General features: G+C 58.7%; 1 protein-coding gene across 5 annotated transcripts; it reads right to left on the bottom strand.

Annotated features, from left to right (window-relative positions):
- Nucleotides 1-642: 642 nt before the first annotated feature.
- KCNC3 (potassium voltage-gated channel subfamily C member 3) lies at nt 643-17,594 on the bottom strand. 5 transcript variants are annotated; one of them, XR_009348545.1, is made up of 6 exons: nt 12,620-17,594; nt 7,090-8,197; nt 5,378-5,569; nt 5,003-5,129; nt 2,159-2,218; nt 1,043-1,118 (listed from the first exon to the last, which is right to left on the bottom strand). XR_009348545.1 is itself a non-coding variant. In XM_059151027.1 (5 exons), the coding sequence occupies exons 1-4, from the start codon at nt 13,499-13,501 to the stop codon at nt 2,202-2,204; spliced, it is 2,199 nt and encodes a 732-aa protein (XP_059007010.1). In that variant the 5' UTR covers nt 13,502-17,594; the 3' UTR covers nt 984-1,118; nt 2,159-2,201. The 5 variants fall into 5 exon arrangements, 3 of the variants coding, with proteins under 3 accessions (XP_059007009.1, XP_059007010.1, XP_059007011.1); XR_009348546.1 differs by having other exon boundaries at nt 5,003-5,099; XM_059151027.1 differs by lacking the exon at nt 5,003-5,129 and having other exon boundaries at nt 984-1,118.
- Nucleotides 17,595-17,670: the final 76 nt, after the last annotated feature.

Raw genomic sequence — 17,670 nt, 5'->3', positions numbered from 1 at the left:
CAGGACCCTGTGGGGATTTAGGGGATGCAGGGTGCCAGGGTTGGTCTCAGGAATTCTGGGTACAGGTCTCATGTCCTGGTAATTTGAAGGGGGTATTGGGGAATTTTGTGTGCTAGGGCCAGATCATCCCAGAAATTCTGAGATGGGAGGTCTGAGTCCATGCAGCAAGAATAGAGGCGAGCAGATCCCTTGGGGGAACGTTGGGATGGGGAGGGAGAATTGGGGAGAGATGACAGGGTCACATTCACCAGGGTTCCTCCTAAAGGCTGAGGGAGCAGCTGTCCACAGCACACACCCCATGCCTCTGCTTCTACCATCTGAGCTCAGCTCATTTTGGGGGCTCGAGTGACTGTTACTCCTTCCCCAATATTGTTGCTAATATATATATATATATATATATTATATATATATATATATTATATATATATTATATATATATATATATATCACACCAATGTGATGGGTTGCCCTCCTGGGGTGAAGAGTAGGAGGCCAGGAAACCCTCCTGTGGCTTAAACTCCCTTTGAGATCCCTGCCCCCTTCCCAGAATGTCCCTTCCCTCAGTCCTGTGGCATGCAGCCCCTGGTGGCTTATTGCTGAGGTGGGGTGGGGTGGGGGGGTGTCCAGATTGAGGGAGGCATGCAGAGTAGGGGAGAGGTGCCCCAAAATATAATTGGCATAATTTGGACATATTTACAGGAGTTTATGGGAGCGGGATGTCCTATGGCTCATGGAGACCTGAGAAGGCTTTATTGGGGGGGAGGGTAGAGAGTTGGGGGGGCTGGACTTTGGCTCCTCCCCCTCCATCCTGGGGGCCCAGGTGGGGGTGAGGGGTCCGGGGGTGTCTGCTGGCGTCGTCGTCTCAGTTGCATATTATTAATGACTTTTTGATTTAAAAAAAAAAACCCTTTCCCCCACCCCCACCTCCTTTGACCTTCTTCCCTGTCACCCCCGAGTCCCCCCACAGGGGGGAGGGGAGCGCTAGAGGATGGAGGGCAGGGTTGGGGGAGCGCGGCGAGCGGCCCTGGGAGAGCCCGGGGGAGTGGCAAGGGGCGCGAGGCGCAGGGACACCCCACTCAGGCCCGCGATGCTGCTCAGGCTGCGGGATTTCTCGTAACCTGGGGGGGGGGGGTCGGAAACACGGGAGGAAGCATGGAGATGGGGGTGCAGGGGAAGGGTCCAACAGACAGAGAGACCCCGAGACAGGGAAGCAGAGGAGAAATGACCAGGAGGGAAGGGAGATGGAGAAAGAAAGAGAACAGAGAGCCAGAGACAGAAAAAGTCAAGAGACAGAAAAAGGTGAAGCAGAGGGTCAGGGATAGAGACATAAAATGAGGGAGACAGAGGGGATGGGAGACAGAGACACCAAGACATAACAAGACAGATGGCAGAGGCAAAGATGGACAGAGGTGGACCAAGGAGATGGAGAGAGAGAGAGGTGAACAAATTGGACAGTCAGTCAGCATCAAGGAGAAAGGTTCAGACATGGGGAGAGGGGAGAGACTCAGGGTTAGGAGGCAGGGTGATGCCCACCGAGCCTCCCTCACCCAACCCCACCGCAACCTGCCCCCCACCTCCCCTCCCCCTCCCCCGTTGGCCCCCTTATCTGAGGCAAAAAGGTGGGGGGCAGCAAGGCAGATGGTGGGCAGCCGGGCATGGGGAGGGAGCTTGGTGGAATGCATGTAGGGGAGCAGCCGGTGGGAGGGCTTGGGTGGGGGCTGACCTAGTGGTGGGGAAAGGGGGAAAGGCAGGTGATGGGGCTGTGGGAGGTGGAAAGGAGCAAAAGCGGGCAGTGCCTGGGGGGGGGGGGTTGCTGGAGAGCAGTCTGAGTGGGCCAAGGCTCACCTGCAGGTTGTAATGGGGTATCTTTAAAGGGTCATGAAGTCTTGAGGTGGAAACCTTCTGATGGGAAGGTTCTCACAGTGTCTTGAGAGCCAAAGGGATCTAAGACTGGGAGAGTATGTGTGTGGTTTCTTGAAAGCTTGGGAAGATCTGAGTTCTGCCAGTGTCTGGGGAAAGTTTCAGTACTTCTCTGGGCCATGCCAAGAGGTCTGTCTGGATGAGGGCATCTTGACCAGAGGGGAAGGGGCCTGGGGGGCCAGGGTTGGAAGCCCAGTATCTTGGGGACACCCCCTCCCAGCCATTCCCAATTGCTAACCTGGGGGGAAGGGGCAGGGGGGGACCGAGGGTCTCGCGAGGTCTCAGGCGGTGACAAGAGCTGGGGACAGAAATACACAGAGTCACGGCGGGGGGAGGGTGGTCAGGGGGAACCCCCCAACACAGCCTCACTGTTGGGGGGACGGAGAAACGCCGGAATCTCTTCCTCCTCTCTGGTGTTTTCCGGGGGAGGGGAGCAGTGAAATGGGGGCGGCCAGAGACATCAAATATGGAAGGAGCTTCCGAGGTGGCTGGAGAGGAGGACCAGGGGAGGAGGGGGTGGGTGCGGAGGAGGACCAGGGGAGGGAGGCTGGGGGAGGGTTAGGGAAGAAAGGGTAACAGGTGTCAGGAGTTGGACTCAGGAGGTTGGTGTGAGAAGAGGAGAAGGAAAGGGTCATGGGTGGGCAAGGGGTGGGCCAGGGGGAAGGGTCTTGGGAGGAGTGGGGGAGACAGTAGTGGACACCCAGGGAGGGCAGAGAGGAAGGGAGGAGCCTGGAAGTGCAGGAGTGGGGAGGGACCCAGGACGGTGGGGGGGGGGGGGGAGCAGATCGCTCAGTCAGCCCCATCAGCTCCGGCCACTATTTGAGTTCAATGAATGGATTTTGGCATCAGAGGCAAGAGCAGCAGAGACCTCCACCCGCCCGCCCCACTCCACCCTCCCTCCCATTCCCAAATCCTCCCCACTCCCTGAGCCCCTCAGTTCTCTGGGGCCCATCTAGATCCTTGGGGTGGGAAACAAAGGGTGGTACTGGGTGCAAGCAGGGGGAAGGGTGAGGCGGGAGCAGGGAAGGGGGGGATAATGAGATGAAAATGGAGGATGAACTGGGGGAGATGGAGGGATGGAAAGAGAGGAGCCACAGTCCCTCCTGGACGAGGAGCCTGGAAGCCTGGATTCTCGTCCCTGTCTGCTCTGTGGCGGGGGTCACTCAAGGCCCCCCTGAACTTCTGTGAAACAAGGAGCTTGAGACAAGGCTGTCCCTGGAGGCTCCCCAAGTCCTATGACAGCATCTTTGTAGGCTGTAAGCAGGAATTTTTTGGGCTATTATCTCTATTTCTAAAGAAGTTTCCACAGACTGTTGCGATCAAGTGCCTTCAGGCAGCTTCCCTATCACTTTGAAGATCAAATCTAGCCTCTCACCAAAACCTATCATGATCCTTCCTACCCCCCGCCCCGCATACTCTGTCTGGCACACTTGTTCCCTTTGGATAGTCACTTCCAGCCACACACCCCTCCTTGCTTTTCCTTTGACAAACCAAGCTCACCCCATCTTAGTACCCCTGGACTTTTGCACTTGCTGTGCCTTCTGACCAGCTGGCCCTTTGCACTGTTCAGGTTTCGGTCTTACCTCCTCAAAAAGCCCTTTGCAGACCACCCCCCTCCCAGTGCCCCCCCCCCCGAAGTGGCCAGAGTAATCACCTTGTTCGTTCATTTGATTTTCTGCTCCCCGGATCAGGGGGTGGCAAATGTTTCCTGCAAAGGGCCAATTCCTAAATATTTTCAGCTCTGTGGGCCACACATTCTCCATGGCAGCTCTTCCACTCTATTTACAAAACAGCTTGCTGGCAGACTTGGCCCCTGGGCTGAAGCGTGCCAATCTGTGCTCTAGCATGTTCGCTCTGTGATGGCGGATTCTTGCTCTGTGCGCTGCCAAATCTCCAGCGCCTGGAGCTGTGCCCTCAGTAATGAGCTGCTCCGTGAAGGAGCGGATGGAGGGATGGAGGAAGCAAGCCCTGTGCCTTAAGCTAGGGTGGCTCCGAAGACTACAGAATGTGTGTTCGCTTCCTGGCAGAAAATAAATGCCCGACTGTGTTTGCTGAAAGATTCCTCGACTACCTTGCCACTCTCTCCCCCTCATCTGCCCACCGCTAGTCCCCAGCCCCCTCCCCATCCCTGACTCCCTCTACCTTGTCCCTTCCTCTCCATCCCTGTGCACAGCCCTGAGCTGGGTACAGGCAGCATCCTCCCCCTCCCCCTGGATCTTCATCCAGCCTCCTGACCTCTACTCACACACAGCCCAAGAGCCCACCTGCCCTCCCCGGGGCCCTAACCAAGGTCCTGGCCTTTCAGTCCAGTCCGGCTTTCCTGCCTGTCTACCTGCCAGTCCCCGGTCTCCTCAGCTTTGCTTGTGCTGGTCCCTCTGGTCACCACCGTCTAATGAGATCATTTCTTCGCTTGAGGTCAGGCTAACTCCAGACATCAGTTCCTTCGGGAAACCTTCCCTGTCGCTTCCCTCCTACCCTGGAGAGTTCCAGTGTTCCGCATACTGTGTGTCCCTGCGCTACCTCCACTTCCAGAGATCACCTCAAACAGGAACTTTCTAGGTCAGTGTCTGCCTCTCCCATCAAACCGGGAGCTCCCCCGGGGCAGGGGGATGGTCTTCCCTGCTGCCTCCCTGTGCTGAGCACCGGGCCAGGGATGTGCAGGTACAGACAGATACTCTGTGCATGCCTTGGTCTGTTCACAAGTCGCTGCATGAGCAACTGAGTCCCCCTCACCCTGGCTTGCACCTAGAAGTGTGCTGGGTGTGCACCCTGCTTTCTTCATTGAATTTAAAAGACACCCAGGGGGGAGGCAAGGGAAGAGATGAGGATAGGGGTGAGGCTGGAGCTCAGTCGTGATGGGCAGGGGAGGGAGGTCAGGTGGGGAGGCCTGGGTTAGTTCTGGTGGGTGAGTGAGGGGCAGGGCAAGTCCTGGGCAGGTGGGTATAGGTTCGGGGTCGTGGCTGCAGGTTAATTGGATGGAGCCGTTCAGTGAGGGGACGGGAGTCTCGGTCAGTGGGGGCCACATGTTCTCAGAGGGGTTAGTCAGGAGGGAGGTGGGGATACAAGGTTGGGGGCTACTTACCCCGGGGGGAGGGGATTCGTCCACTAGGGGGATATCCAGGCTGCAGCGTTGGCGTTGAGGTCGGGCAAGAAGCTTGGGGGGCCTGGCTTACGCCAGTCTGGGGGGGGCAGTGGGGGAGCACCGATGGCTGGGGGTGGGGGAAGAGGCCAGAGGGTCGGGGGGTGGGTGTGGGAGATGGAGATGGAATAAAGACAGGTGAAGGGTCAGTGGTGAGGAAATTTGGGGGTGGGAGGTGTCTGGGAGGAAGGGAATTTGGGGCCAGGGGATACGGGAAGGGAAGTCCAGCACCTCCTCCCCCCACCTCCCTCTCCCCCCTCCCCTGAGGGAGGGAGAGAAAGAGAGGGAGGGTCCCGGGGCCAGTGGAGGGCACCTCACCTTTCCGGATGGAGCCATCAGGGGAAGGGGCATAGTCGGTGAGGAGGAAGCAGGCTCGGTCCCGGCTATAGCGGCCTCGGCTCCCAGGGGTGATGGGGCTCTTGTCTTCCGGGGACATGGCGGGCTGGTCGATGGCTGGGCAGTCCTCATGGGCAAGCGCAGCTGCAGCGGGGTCCCCATTGGGGCGGGGATCTGCATGGGGTGGGGGGGTCAGACAGAGACAGAGAGGACAGAGTGAGGTGTGGGAACTCAAGATGGAAGATGGAGGGGAGATTAGCAAGGAGGGTGTTGGAGAATGTTGGGTGCCAGAAGTAGGTGATTGAGGGGCACGGTGTCTCAAGGAGGGGACAGGAGGGGTGCACAGTTGGAAGCAGGGTGTCAGGGTGTGTGCTGGTGGGTTCAGGGAGCCAGTCATTGGGGGTGGGGGGAAGGACAACCGGGAGAAGGAAGGGCAGCCAGGGGTGGGTGTGGATGAAGGGTGCTGAGTGGTAGGAAGTGGTGGTTGGGCCAGGTATTAGGTGCTGGAAAGGGCAGGGCTGGGGTGGGGAGTTGGGCATTTGGAGGGTGGTTAGGAAGTTGGGTGGGTGCTGGGAAGGAGGCTGGGATAGGGTGCTGGGGGGGCAGTTGGTTGAAGTGAACTAAGTAGGACTGGGATGCAGTGTTGGGTTGGTAGGGTACCTGGGTTGGGATGGGTTTGGAGGATTGGCTGGGAGATCTAGAGGACAGAGAGGGAGTGGCTTAGGGATTGTATTGGGTGCTGGAAAGGGCACAGTGGGGAAGGGTTGGGAAGGTGACAGGGTAGGGAGGGGAGAAGTGGGGGTCCCCCAGGCTCTGACTTAAGCTATTTTTAATTGGTGTGAAACTGGGTCAGCGGCTGAGGGAGCAAGATGAGGGCCAGGCCGCCCAGCTCCCTTTCTTGACCTACTTAAGTCACGGGGGGGGGGGGGGGGGGCTGCACCAGCCCCGGACTGCCCCCAATCATCGCCTCAGAGTCACAGACTCTCTGGGGGGGAGGGGTGGGCAACACCCAGTCAACTCTCTTCTAGCTCATCTCCTTTGCTTCCCCTCTTTATCTCGGCAGCCTCTGTCTCTCAGACCCCTCTTGGGCTGCTCTTGCTCTTGGCACAGCCCAAGCCAGGCCCTAGGTCCCGAGTCACCATCACGTGGCCGGTCCACCCTCTGGGCCTATCTTCTTAGCCTCTATCTTCTGGGTTTTTAAGCCTTGTCTCCTCTCTTGGCCTCACTGTTATTAGAACCTGAACTCTCTGTCACTGACCCTATCCCCACCCCTCCCTCCATTTGTCCTCACTCTCCTGCTCAGTGACAATTGCCTGATTTCTGACTGTTGCTTTTAGACTCTTTTCTCAGGGTCATCACTGGAAGACTCTGAGGTTGCAACTGTCCTTTGGCCAGGTCTCCGGCCAGCCAGTGATTCCCACATTAGACCCGCTCTGTGCGGGTGTCTGAGTCCTCCTGGCCAGAGGCTCATTACTCTGCCTCCCAGGTCCCCCAGAATGTCTGTCTCTCCCCAAGCTGTCTCCTTCACACAGAATTTGTTTCTGTGCCTTTTCACTGACCTCAGCAATAGCCATTCCCCTTTCCCTCTCTCCTCTGTCATGAAGCCCCCATCTCTCTTAACCTCAGCAGTGACCTCCCGCCTGCTAAGAACCTCTCTACCTCCCCACGGCCCCGCCCCCATGCACCCTTCTCACCTGCCCGGTTGATCTCAATGACTTCCTCCTGAGCCAGAGGGCAAGGCTCCCCAGGAGCTGGCAGAGGAGGCAGCCCCATGATCCCGAGCCCACCCGCTCCCCCCCTGAGCAGCCCGGGGTGCGTATGGGGGCCGGGTGGGTAGGCCCCAGCCACAGTCACCCCCACCGAAGGTGGGGTGATGGGGGGCGGGGGGCTGATGCCGCCGCTGCCGTGGTGGGCGTGGTGCGGGGGCGGTGGGGGAGGGTCAGGCTTGCAGTAATTGGGAGAGCCGGGCTGCGGGGGTCGGGGGATATGTTTGTTCTTCTTCTTGGGCAGCTTCTGCTTGGCCATGGCCAGCGAGTAGTACATGCCAAAGTTGTTGACGATGACGGGCACGGGCATGGCGATGGTGAGCACCCCGGCCAGGGCACACAGGGCCCCGACCAGCATCCCTGACCACGTCTTGGGATACATGTCTCCGTAGCCCAGGGTCGTCATGGTGACCACGGCCCACCAGAAGCCAATGGGGATGTTCTTGAAGTAGGTGTGGTTGGAGCCCAAGATGTCATCGGGGTCCGCGCCGATGCGCTCAGCGTAGTAGATCATGGTGGCGAAGATGAGCACGCCCAGCGCCAGGAAGATGATGAGCAGCAGGAACTCGTTGGTGCTGGCGCGGAGCGTGTGGCCCAGCACGCGCAGCCCCACAAAATGGCGCGTGAGCTTGAAGATGCGAAGGATGCGCACGAAGCGGACGACCCGCAGGAAGCCCAGCACATCCTTGGCGGCCTTGGAGCTGAGGCCCGACAGGCCTACCTCGAGATAGAAGGGCAAGATGGCCACGCAGTCAATGATGTTGAGGCTGCTCTTGAGAAATTCCACCTTGTCCGGGCAGAAGGTGACACGCATAAGGAACTCGAAGGTGAACCAGATCACGCACACGCCCTCCACATAGGTCAGGAAGGGCTCCGTCTCCACCTCCACATTGGTGATGTTCTCTGGTGGAGCCCCGGGGATTGGGGAGGCCTGGGTCACCGTCTTGTTGCTGATATGGATGAAGCCTTCATGGGTCTCCAGGCAGAAGGTGGTTATGGAGATGAGGATGAAGAAGAGGGAGGCGAAGGCCACATACTGTGAGGCAGGGCAGGAGAGAGAGGGCAAAAGATGACCCAGGCATCTGGTCCACCAGCCAAGTCCACAGCGGCCCCTTTTCCCAGCCCCAGACTCCAGGGAAATTCAGAAACCCCATACCTCCATCACAGCCCGCACCCTGCTGTCCCCTCTAACACCTGAAAAAGGGGAGGAAAAGGATCGGAGGCAGCTCCCCCCAGCTTGGGATAGGAGCTGACTCCAGCAGTGCAAACAGATGGGCAACTGTTTTCATGGAAGCAGCAATTTCTGGTCCTTTGCTCTATGTCCAGACCACATTCCCACACTCTGTGTCCTATCTCAGGACTTCCCAGCAGGCTCCAAGGATGCTGGGGGGAGGGATAGGGGTGTGGTGTGGCGGGAGACCAAGATCACTCACCCTCTGTGTATCAGAGGCTTTGGAGCTCAGCTTGGAGCCAAGGGAAGGGGAAGGGGGGAAGGTGGGTGGGGAGACAGAGTACCTGACGGTTAAGAAAGCCTGGATTTGAATCCAGCCTTTCCTGTGTCTAACTTGGGCAAAAAGTTTAAGCTTTCTACACCTCAGGTTTTTTGTTGTTGTTACCAGATTATTATGAGGATTATGTTAGATGAATATACAGAAGTCCTGGCTCCAGAAACAGTGCTTGGCCCAGCATCTGGAACTCAGTAAGCCAGACTGCGCTCCTGTTAGGGTACGTGGGCATCCATTAGTTGGAGACCTTCAGAGAGCCTTCAGAGAGGCCTTCAGAGAGCAGCCAGGGCTTAAGGACTCTGGTCCCAATGACCAGCTCCAGAGAAGGGAGAAAGCTCGGTGTCACCCTCAACTAGAGAGGACAGCAAAGGGCTGGAACCACAGAGGGGTGTTAGGGCCATAAATAGGAAAGGAAGTGAAGAGTCAAGTCTGCAGAAATAGAAAAGGAGAAAAGCAAGGAGGGTTGGGGTTTCAGGCTGTGGAGAGGAAAGGAGGGTCAGGGGCCCAAGCATCAGGGGAGATGATGGAGCCAGGGCCATAGAGGTGACCAGGCTTTAGCCAAAAGTGCAGAAAAGGGGTGGGGCGCACATGTGTTATTTCAAGATGGAGAGAACCAGAGTCCTGAATGCAATGGTGTAGATTTTGAAGAAAACCTTGAGGAGCAGAGGAGGTGCGGTCAATATCTTAGAGAAGGAAGGGGACAGAGCTGGCCCCTGGAGATGACAGTGGGTTTTATCAAATATGCAGAGAAGAGAAGAGTGGGATTAGTGCCTTGCAGGGAGAAGGAGATGGGTGTTAAGGCAAAGGGGGGCTTTAGTCAGTTGGGTAGAGGAGGAGGGAGGACCTGGGCAGCTTGAGTTTTAATCAGGGATGCAGAGAAAAGCGGGGGGCCCAGGCTCCGACTGCAGACAGCACCAGCCCTTGGGGTGGGCTGGGGGCCTGCACACCCCTTCAGCCACTCCCCTTCCTCCACAGGGCTGGGGGGCGGGGTCTGGACTTGGGAAGGCTCAACTTTAATCTGAAGTGCAGAGCAGAGAGGTGGGCCAGAGTCTGCCGCACATACAGTCCTGGACCTTGGGGTGGGCTGGGGTCAGCGCTGGCCCTCTCTGCCCCGCCCCCCTCTTCGTTTCTCCGCAGTGGTTTAAGAGGCCAGAGGCCGCCGCACAGCGCATGCCCCGTGCTCCCCCGCCCGCTCCGAGCCGGGTGCGCGGCGCAGGCTGCGGCACCGCAATGGGGGCGGGCCGGCCGGGCCGGAAGGCGGAGCGCGCGGCGGCCAGCACCGTGGCCAGCTCCCCCGCCGCAGTGCGCAGCCGCCGCAGCTGAGAGCGGTCTTAACCCCCTCCGGGCCGGAGCAGAGCAAGCTGGGCGCAGCCGCAGTGCCGCTGCTTCGCTTCGGGTGGCCGCAGGCAAGGAGTTTAACTCCTTCCCTCCCAGGGCAAGGAAAGAAAGGTGGGCACCCGTCGCAGAGCGCAGCTGTAGAGTCTGGACTGCGTTGGGGCTGGTTTAATCCCTTGCCCCCAGGTGGTTCAGAAGCAGAAGGGGCAGGAGGGCAAGGAGTCTCTGTAAGAAGGAAAAGAAAAATTACGGGGAGGGGAGGGAGGATGAAGTAGGGCTGTATTCTCTACGTTGCACTGGCCTCTGCTCCCAGCTCTGTCTGTCAAGCTCTCTCACTTGTAGTCTGGAAAGTACCTGGCAAGCCGACACTCAAAAACCGTTTGTGTAGTAAGTGAGTGACAACCCTCACTCCCCCATAACTGTCCCGGACCCCGAGGTCTCACCTCAGCACCCTTCAACGGAGTCACGAGAGAAGGGCGCCCCAGCCATAGGGGAGGAGGCCACTCAGAGGCCTGAGGGGCATTTAGGGCTAAGGCCCTTCCGAACCTCCTCCTCCCTACCTACCCCCACCCAGCCCCAAATCTCGCCAACTCAGCGCTTCCTGGGACCAAACTTTATGCAGTGCCTCTGGGCTACCCCCCCCCCCTTTCGCTCCCTCCCCTGGCGCGAATGCGGCACTGCGGCTCCACGTCCTTCCCGGCCCAGGACACGGCACGGTGGGGGGAGGGGCGGACAGGTTCCTCCGGGTGTTTGGGTCCCCCGGAGGCTAGGAGAGGGCCCGGGAGTTGTACCTCTTTCCCCCTCCTTTCTGATCCTCCCCCCACTTTGAACTGTCCCCCTCTCTTCCAACACAGGGAGGAAATTAGTAGGAGGAAGAGGTTCAAGGGAGAACAAAGGGGGAGGGTAGCTATTTAGCCCAGGAAGTTAGAGACCTTTGAAGGAAGTTTTGGGGGGTAAGATGAAGGGAGCTTTGGGATAAATTTGGCATTTCAAGGGAGTTAAGATTAGAGTGTGAACTCTCTGGTTCACTTTTGGGGTAGGGGAGCAGAGAGGCCCAGCCCTGGGGTTTGGCTGATGGAGAGGTGGGGAGCTTGGGAAAGGGGGAATGCGCAGAGCTGGGGTAGGGACCAGTGGAAAGATACCAAGGCAGAGTAGAAAGAACTGGGAGCTATTTTGAGAGGAAGTTTTGGGACAGATAACTGGGGGTGGGGGAGGGAGTCCCAAAGATTGAGGTTCAGTAAAGTAGGAGAAAAGTCAGTTGATTGACTTGGAAAAGGACTGGGAGGCTCTGGATGGGGGATCCTAGAGATAAAAAGTGGGAAGGGAGAAGAAGCTGGGAGAATCTGTGGATGAAGAAGGCATATGGGAGCTTCTGGAGAGGAAAGACGTATTATGGGGGCTCAAGACTCTTCTGAAGACACTGAGGAGGAGTGTGAAAGGCTTGGGGGAAGTCTGGAGCTTTATAGGGAAAGTCCTTGGGATGGGAGTTGGCGTGGAGGATGCAGGAAGATATGTGAACATAGACACAGAGGGGACTGGATAGGGTCCCAGGAGGAAAGGCTCCTCAAGACTCTGTGTTGCCATAGGGGAGAGGGGGAAAGTGTGCTAGCCAGAGCAAGTGGTTTGGGGGCTCACAGGGATCCAGGAGGTTCTGAGATTGAGGCAGAGTATTCTAAGACTTTGAGAGCACAGTGGGGTTCAAAAATAGCCAGAATACTCAAACTTGAAGAGAGAGGAGGTGTAGGGAGAGGGGCATAGGGAGAACCCCAGGGACTGAGGGTTGGAGAGGAGCTTCAGAGGAGAGGCAGCTTGCAGGGAAAGGTAGGGGCAGTGTTCACAGAGTCTGGGACACTGAAGGTTAAGAAGAGAGGTCTTCTGGGGGCACCTGGGTGGCTCAATGGTTTGTGCCTCTGCCTTCGACTCAGGTTAAGATCTCAGGGTTCTGGGATCAAGCCCCGCATTGGGCTCTCTGCTCAGCAGGGAGCCTGCTTCCCCCTCTGTCTCTGCCTGCTGCTCTGCCTACTTGTGATCTCTATTTCTCTGTCAAATAAATAAATAAATAAATAAAATCTTCAAAGAAGAAGAAGAAGTCTTCTTCTGAGGGTCTGGGGATGGTCCAAGAAACTGAGGGCTGCAGAGGGGTTCTCTAGCGGTCTGAGGGGATGACCCAGAGAGGTGAAAAGGATTTACAGGGGCTCAGAAGACTCGGGGCTGGAGAAAGTTCTTCTGAGGGTCTCACAGGAGTCCAAGAAAGGAGGTAGTGAGGTTGTTCAGAGAAGCCCAGGAGATTCACAGACGGGGCAGAAGTTTCTAAACGTGTTGGGGAGCCTAGGGAAGCCGGGTGGGGTTTGGAGGGATCTGGGGTATTCTGAAGGTTGAGGAAGCGTCTTCCGAGGATCTGGGAATGGCAGGGAGAGGGGGTGTGTTCACAAAAGTACGGGAAACTCGGGGTTGGACAAAGAGGCTTCTCTAGAAGAACCTGGGAGGCCCAGAGACCAGGAAGGCCAGAAGGGGTTGGGACCCGCCGCCGGATTCTGCGGGTTAGGATGGGGGCACTCCTAAGGGGCTGGGATCTCCAGGAAGGGGAGGAGGGATGGGGGCTCTGAGAGCACGCTCACCCTGGCGGCCCGCGACGAGTAGGGGTCCTCGAAGAGCGCCCACACACGGGGCTGCCAGCGGCGCCACCACGTGCCGCCTGCGCCGCCCGCGCCCCCTGGCGGCCCCCCGGCGCCGCCGCCCGCGTCCTGGAAGCAGAGGCGCTTGAGCTCTCCTCCCGCGCCGTCCAAGCCGCCGCCGCCCGCACCCGCCTCGTCGTCCAGGCCCGCGTCGTGGGCGGCGGCGTTGGCGGCGTTGGCTGCGCCCGCTGGGTCCGGAGCCTCAAAGGAGTCGAGCGCCTCTTCGGCGTCGCGGTGCTGCCGGTAGGTCATCCAGCAGCAGGCCTCCACGTCGGTCTCGTCGATGCCCCAGAAGCCGAGCTCCTCCTCGAAAAGCGGCCCGCACACGTCGGCCGGACAGTGCAGCTTGCCTGTGCGGTAGTAGTTGAGCACGTAGGCGAAGACTCCCGGGTGCCGGTCAAAGAAGAACTCGTCAGCGCCGGGATCGTAGTCGAAGCGCGCCGCCGCCTCGGGCTCCGTCAGGCCGGCCAGCCGCGTCCCCGGCAGGGTGCGCAGCGTCGAGCGGTACGTCTCATGGCGCACGCCGCCCACGTTGATCACGATCTTGCCGCTGTCGCCACCGCCGCCGCCGTGCCGCCCCATGGCCGCCGCCGGCAGCCCGGGGCATGGCTCGGCGCGCCGGCCCCCGGGCCCGCGAGGTGCCGGGGGGCCCGCCGAGGACGCGGCGGGGCCGGGCTGCGCAGACTGCTGCTGCTGCAGCGGCGGCGGTGACGGCGGCGGAGGAAGCGGCGGCGGGGACTCGGGCGGCTGCAGCGGTGGTGCCGGCTGCTGCTTGCTGGCCCCCTGGCGCCCGCGGAAGGACGAGACGCAGACTGAGCTCAGCATTGGACGGGGGGCGGGGCGAGAGGGGCGGGGAGTAGGGGGCGGGGCCTCAGGGGGAGAGGCAGACAGGATTGGGTGGAGGAGACGACGAGGGAAGGGGGCGGGGCCGCTGTAGGGGAGGTACAGAACTGATTGGCCTGGGGGAGGTGGGGCGGGGCTCAGGCAGGGAGAAGGTCGGAGACTCGGCACAGCCTAGCTGGACGGGGCGGGGCTGCAGGTGAAGCACACCGATTGGATCTTTCTGAGAGAAGGGGCGGGCGGAGCTAGGCGTTAGGGGGCGGGACCGACAACTGAAGCTGAGGGGCTGGACTGCGCAAGGAAAACAGAGGAGGTGGGACCAGATATGAGATCTAAGTGAACTGAAAAAAGGAATGGGTGCAGCAGAGGAAGGGGACACGTCCAAACTATTTAAAGACTTCTGACTGGCATGGAGGAGACGGTCCTGACTGGACAGAGAGCTGGCAAGCAGGACCCGGTGGGGAAGGGCGGATGGAGACAGTCGGCTTGGGCCCCTAACTTCGCTTTGTCGCCACAGGGCGGATCATAAGGAGAGGCAGGGCCCTGAGAAAGTTACGAGCAGTCCTAATTGGCCTGGGAGAGTGAGGGGGCGAGACTAAACGAGGGGCGGGAACTGGAAATGTAGAGTACTTTGGCGAGACTGGCACTAGGCTGGAATAGGGACTGAGACCCAGTGAGGAGGAGCGCACGTAAGCGAGGCCTGGAAACCTGAGAGCGTCTGGCTAGGACTAAGAAAGGGGGCAAAGTAAGGAAGAGGAGGGACCGGAGCTGCAAACCTGTCCTGGTTAGACAGTGCTGGGCCGGGAAAATGAGAGTCAGGATGGATGGAACGGATCTGAAGAAGGTGGGCGGGGTCTACGAATGGTAGAAAACCTCTTGAAGGGCGCTGTGGGAAGGCGGGAGTATGGTTCTAAGAGGCTTGTAAGGAACCAGGCTAGGCGGGGTGGGGCTGGGTTGAGAGTAGAGAACGGATAATGGGTACACTATGGGAAAGGTGAGATCTGCAGGGTACAAAGATACTGGGCTGGTTGGAAGGGTGGGACCTGGAATGGGGAGTCTTGGGGCTCAGAAACTGGGAGAGAATCATAAGAGTCAGTGGGGCTTTTAGAGGGCGATACAAGAACTTCCAACTGCTGATGAAAAAGGGACCAAGTCTACACAACAGCGAACTGCAGACTGGAGACCAAAGGATAAATGAGGACTGGTGAAGAGGGAGTCTTAAGGGCGGCGGAGGGGAAAAACCTAAGCGCTACGAAGGCTAGGAAATAAGCAGGACCAATGAAAAAATGGGGCGGGGCTAGGTGTCCGGGAGTCCCCGTGGGAGGGGAGAGAGGGAGGTTTGGGGCGGGGCTATATGAAGGGCGTGTCCGGCCCCGCCCCCTTAGCTGGCCAGACGCCGAGTAGCAGGGCGCAGGCGCTGGGGCGGGGCCAGCGGCTGCTGCCCGGGCTGCGGCGGGAGGAGGCGGTGCCTGCGGGAGCGAAGGGGGTGGGTCAGGGGCTGCGGGCTTCCTCCCGCGGCACTATCCCTGGCCCGCCGCCTCCCTCTGCAGGTGCGGCGGCTGGTTCGTATCGCCTACCCACCCACCCCCCGCTCCCGTTTCTGTGTCTCTCGATGTCTTTCTCTCCCCTTTCTCTGAGTATTTGTCCCTTCGTCTCTGCCCTCACCACTCTGAGACTCTGGCCCCTCTTACAAGTCTCTACCCTCCCTCTGGGTCTCTGTCCCATGGTTCTCTGAAGGTGTCCCTCTCCTCTGAGTCTTTGCCCCCATCCTCTCCCCCAATTGTGTCTCTTTCCCCCCTATTCCCAGTCTCTTTCTCCTGGTTTCTGTACCTTTTTCTCAAGGATTTGCCTCTATCTCTGGGCCTCTGTCCCCTCCCTGTCTCTATCCGTCCTCTTTGTGTCTCTAACCTCCACTACCCCCTCCCCGCCCCTCCTCGCCAATCTGCCCCTTCTCTGGGTCGCAGTCCCCCTTGTTCTAGGACCCTGTCTCCCACTCTCTGGGTCTCTGTTCCCTCCAACCCTCTGTCTTCTTTGTGTCTCTGTCCTCCACTCCCCTCTCCCAATCTCTACTCCCCACCCCCTTCTCTGCCCATTCATCTTGCCTTTCTGTCCCCCTTGCTCTTGTTCTCTTACAACCTCCCTCCCAGTATCTTTTTCCTCTCCTCCACCACTTTCCCTCCCTTGTAAGTGCCTTTTCTCTTTCTGCCCTTTCTTTTTCTCTGTGCCCCTATTTGGGTCTCTATCCTCGCTCCCTGTGTCTCTTTTGCCCCCTTCTGAGTCTCTGTCCCCACTTCTTTGGGACTTTGTCCTGCTGTCATTTGGTCTCTGACCCCCCCCCCCCCCCATCACACCCTCTAATCCCCATCCTGGCCAGGACTCGAGGCTGCGTCACTGCGGAGAGAGTTGCAGAAGTGAGGCCCGTCTTGCAGACCAGGGAGGTAGCTTCCCTCACCCCCTAGACCCTGGGCTCCCCCGCTGCCCCCGATTCAGTATCCTGAATCCAGTATCCGTGAGCAGTCCTAAAGCCCCCGATGGGACCCAGAAAGGCAGAGAAGAGACATCGGAGCCTCCTACTCCTCTCTGCCCAGAATTCTGGTGTATCCCCAGGCAGAAGCAGTGAGTCTTGAGGTGAGGGACTGGACTTAGGCTGAGGCTTGGGTTGGGTAAGGTTTCTGAGCAAGTCGGGTGTGAGGGTGGTGACTGGAGGAGGAGTTGGGTAGGCCTTAGGAGTGGGAGTAGGGGCTAGAATAAGGACCTAAATCAGCCATGCTCCTTTATATCCTCTCCCCTCCCCCCAACTTTACTTTTCTCTTCTGCTTTTGACAGCAGTCAGGCACGGGATCAAGTTACCAAACCAGCGATTTTTGCGGAGGTCAGAAGATGTGGAGAAGGTGTGAAGGAGAGGGAGGAGGCTGAAATAGGGGTGAGACTCCAGATTAAAGACCATAGGAGCAGGAAGGAGGCCCCAGGGCAAGGAGTAACAGGATAGTCCAGACTCCATCAGGCCCTGGGAAAAATGAATGCCATCACTCCCTCATGGCCCTCCCCAGACCCCACTAGGTTATGTGGGGGGATTTGTGAGCCTGGATTCTGTATCCGTGGGGTAGGCTTCTGGAGGCATAATGTAGGCTCCAGCTATGGGACGCCCAGCCTTTGCAGACAGACCAGAGGGAAGTGGACTCTATTTTTTGGCCATAGACACTAGTAGGGTGTAGGCCAATATCTGTCCTCCCCTTCAGACCTTTCTCTTTTCTCCTCCTTCCCAACCTAATCTTTCCCTGAAATTCCTGAAAGCTCCAAACTCCCACCTCCGTCATCCTAGGCGCCCTCTTTTAACTTACCCTCCCCCATTCTCCAAGGCCCTGGAATTGGAAAAGGGTATCCCGCTTCCCAATTTCTAGGACCCCAGGATCGTTCCTCCGCCTCCATTCCTATCAGTTCTAGGAAACGGGGTCTCCCGAACACCAAAGCTGAAAATACGGAGACTCTGCCTAGGAACTTGGGTTCCCCAAACCCTCCAAAAACCTTGGCCCCCAAACCTCGTTATTAAGGAAGAATCTCTCCGCTGTAATTTTTGAGTCTTCATCTCCTGGGTATCCCGCCTCCCAAACTGGGATCTGGGCCGTCTTACCGCCCCCAATACCCGAGCCTTCTCCCCCTCCCCCGTACTCACCCCAAGTCGAGGCGGTGCGGGGATGGGGGAATCCGGGGCTGGCGTTGGGGGAGGGGTGACCCAGCCCCGGCAGCTCAGGGCAGCAAGAGGCTGCGGAGGGGGGGCAATGACATCATCGCCGGAGGAGGGACAGCATAGCTCTCCCCAACCCGGGGGCTTCAAGCCCCGCCTTTATGGCGGACCCAGGGGTGTCTCAGATCCCAGAGGAGAGAAGAGGAACAGAAGATGAAGTCTGCGGGAATCGTATCTCCACTCCTTAAAACAAGGGTTGGAAAGCCCTTTAGGATTCAGCCACCACCCCCAACTGCCACCTGTCGCTGCCGTCGCGACCTGTCGCCTCCCACGCATGTTGTGGCTGCGCCCGCCCCCGGCAAAAGAACACAGCCTGGAATACAAGGTCCATGATGCTCCGCGGTGCCGGACGCCTTTGTCTACGGAGGGCATAGGCGAAGGGCTTCATGGGATTCGTAGTACAAGGCTC

The sequence above is a fragment of the Mustela lutreola genome, chromosome 16, assembly GCF_030435805.1.
Source record: "Mustela lutreola isolate mMusLut2 chromosome 16, mMusLut2.pri, whole genome shotgun sequence".
In the NCBI taxonomy this organism is placed as follows: Eukaryota; Metazoa; Chordata; class Mammalia; order Carnivora; family Mustelidae; genus Mustela; species Mustela lutreola.
This window is presented reverse-complemented; position numbering and strand designations above follow the sequence as displayed.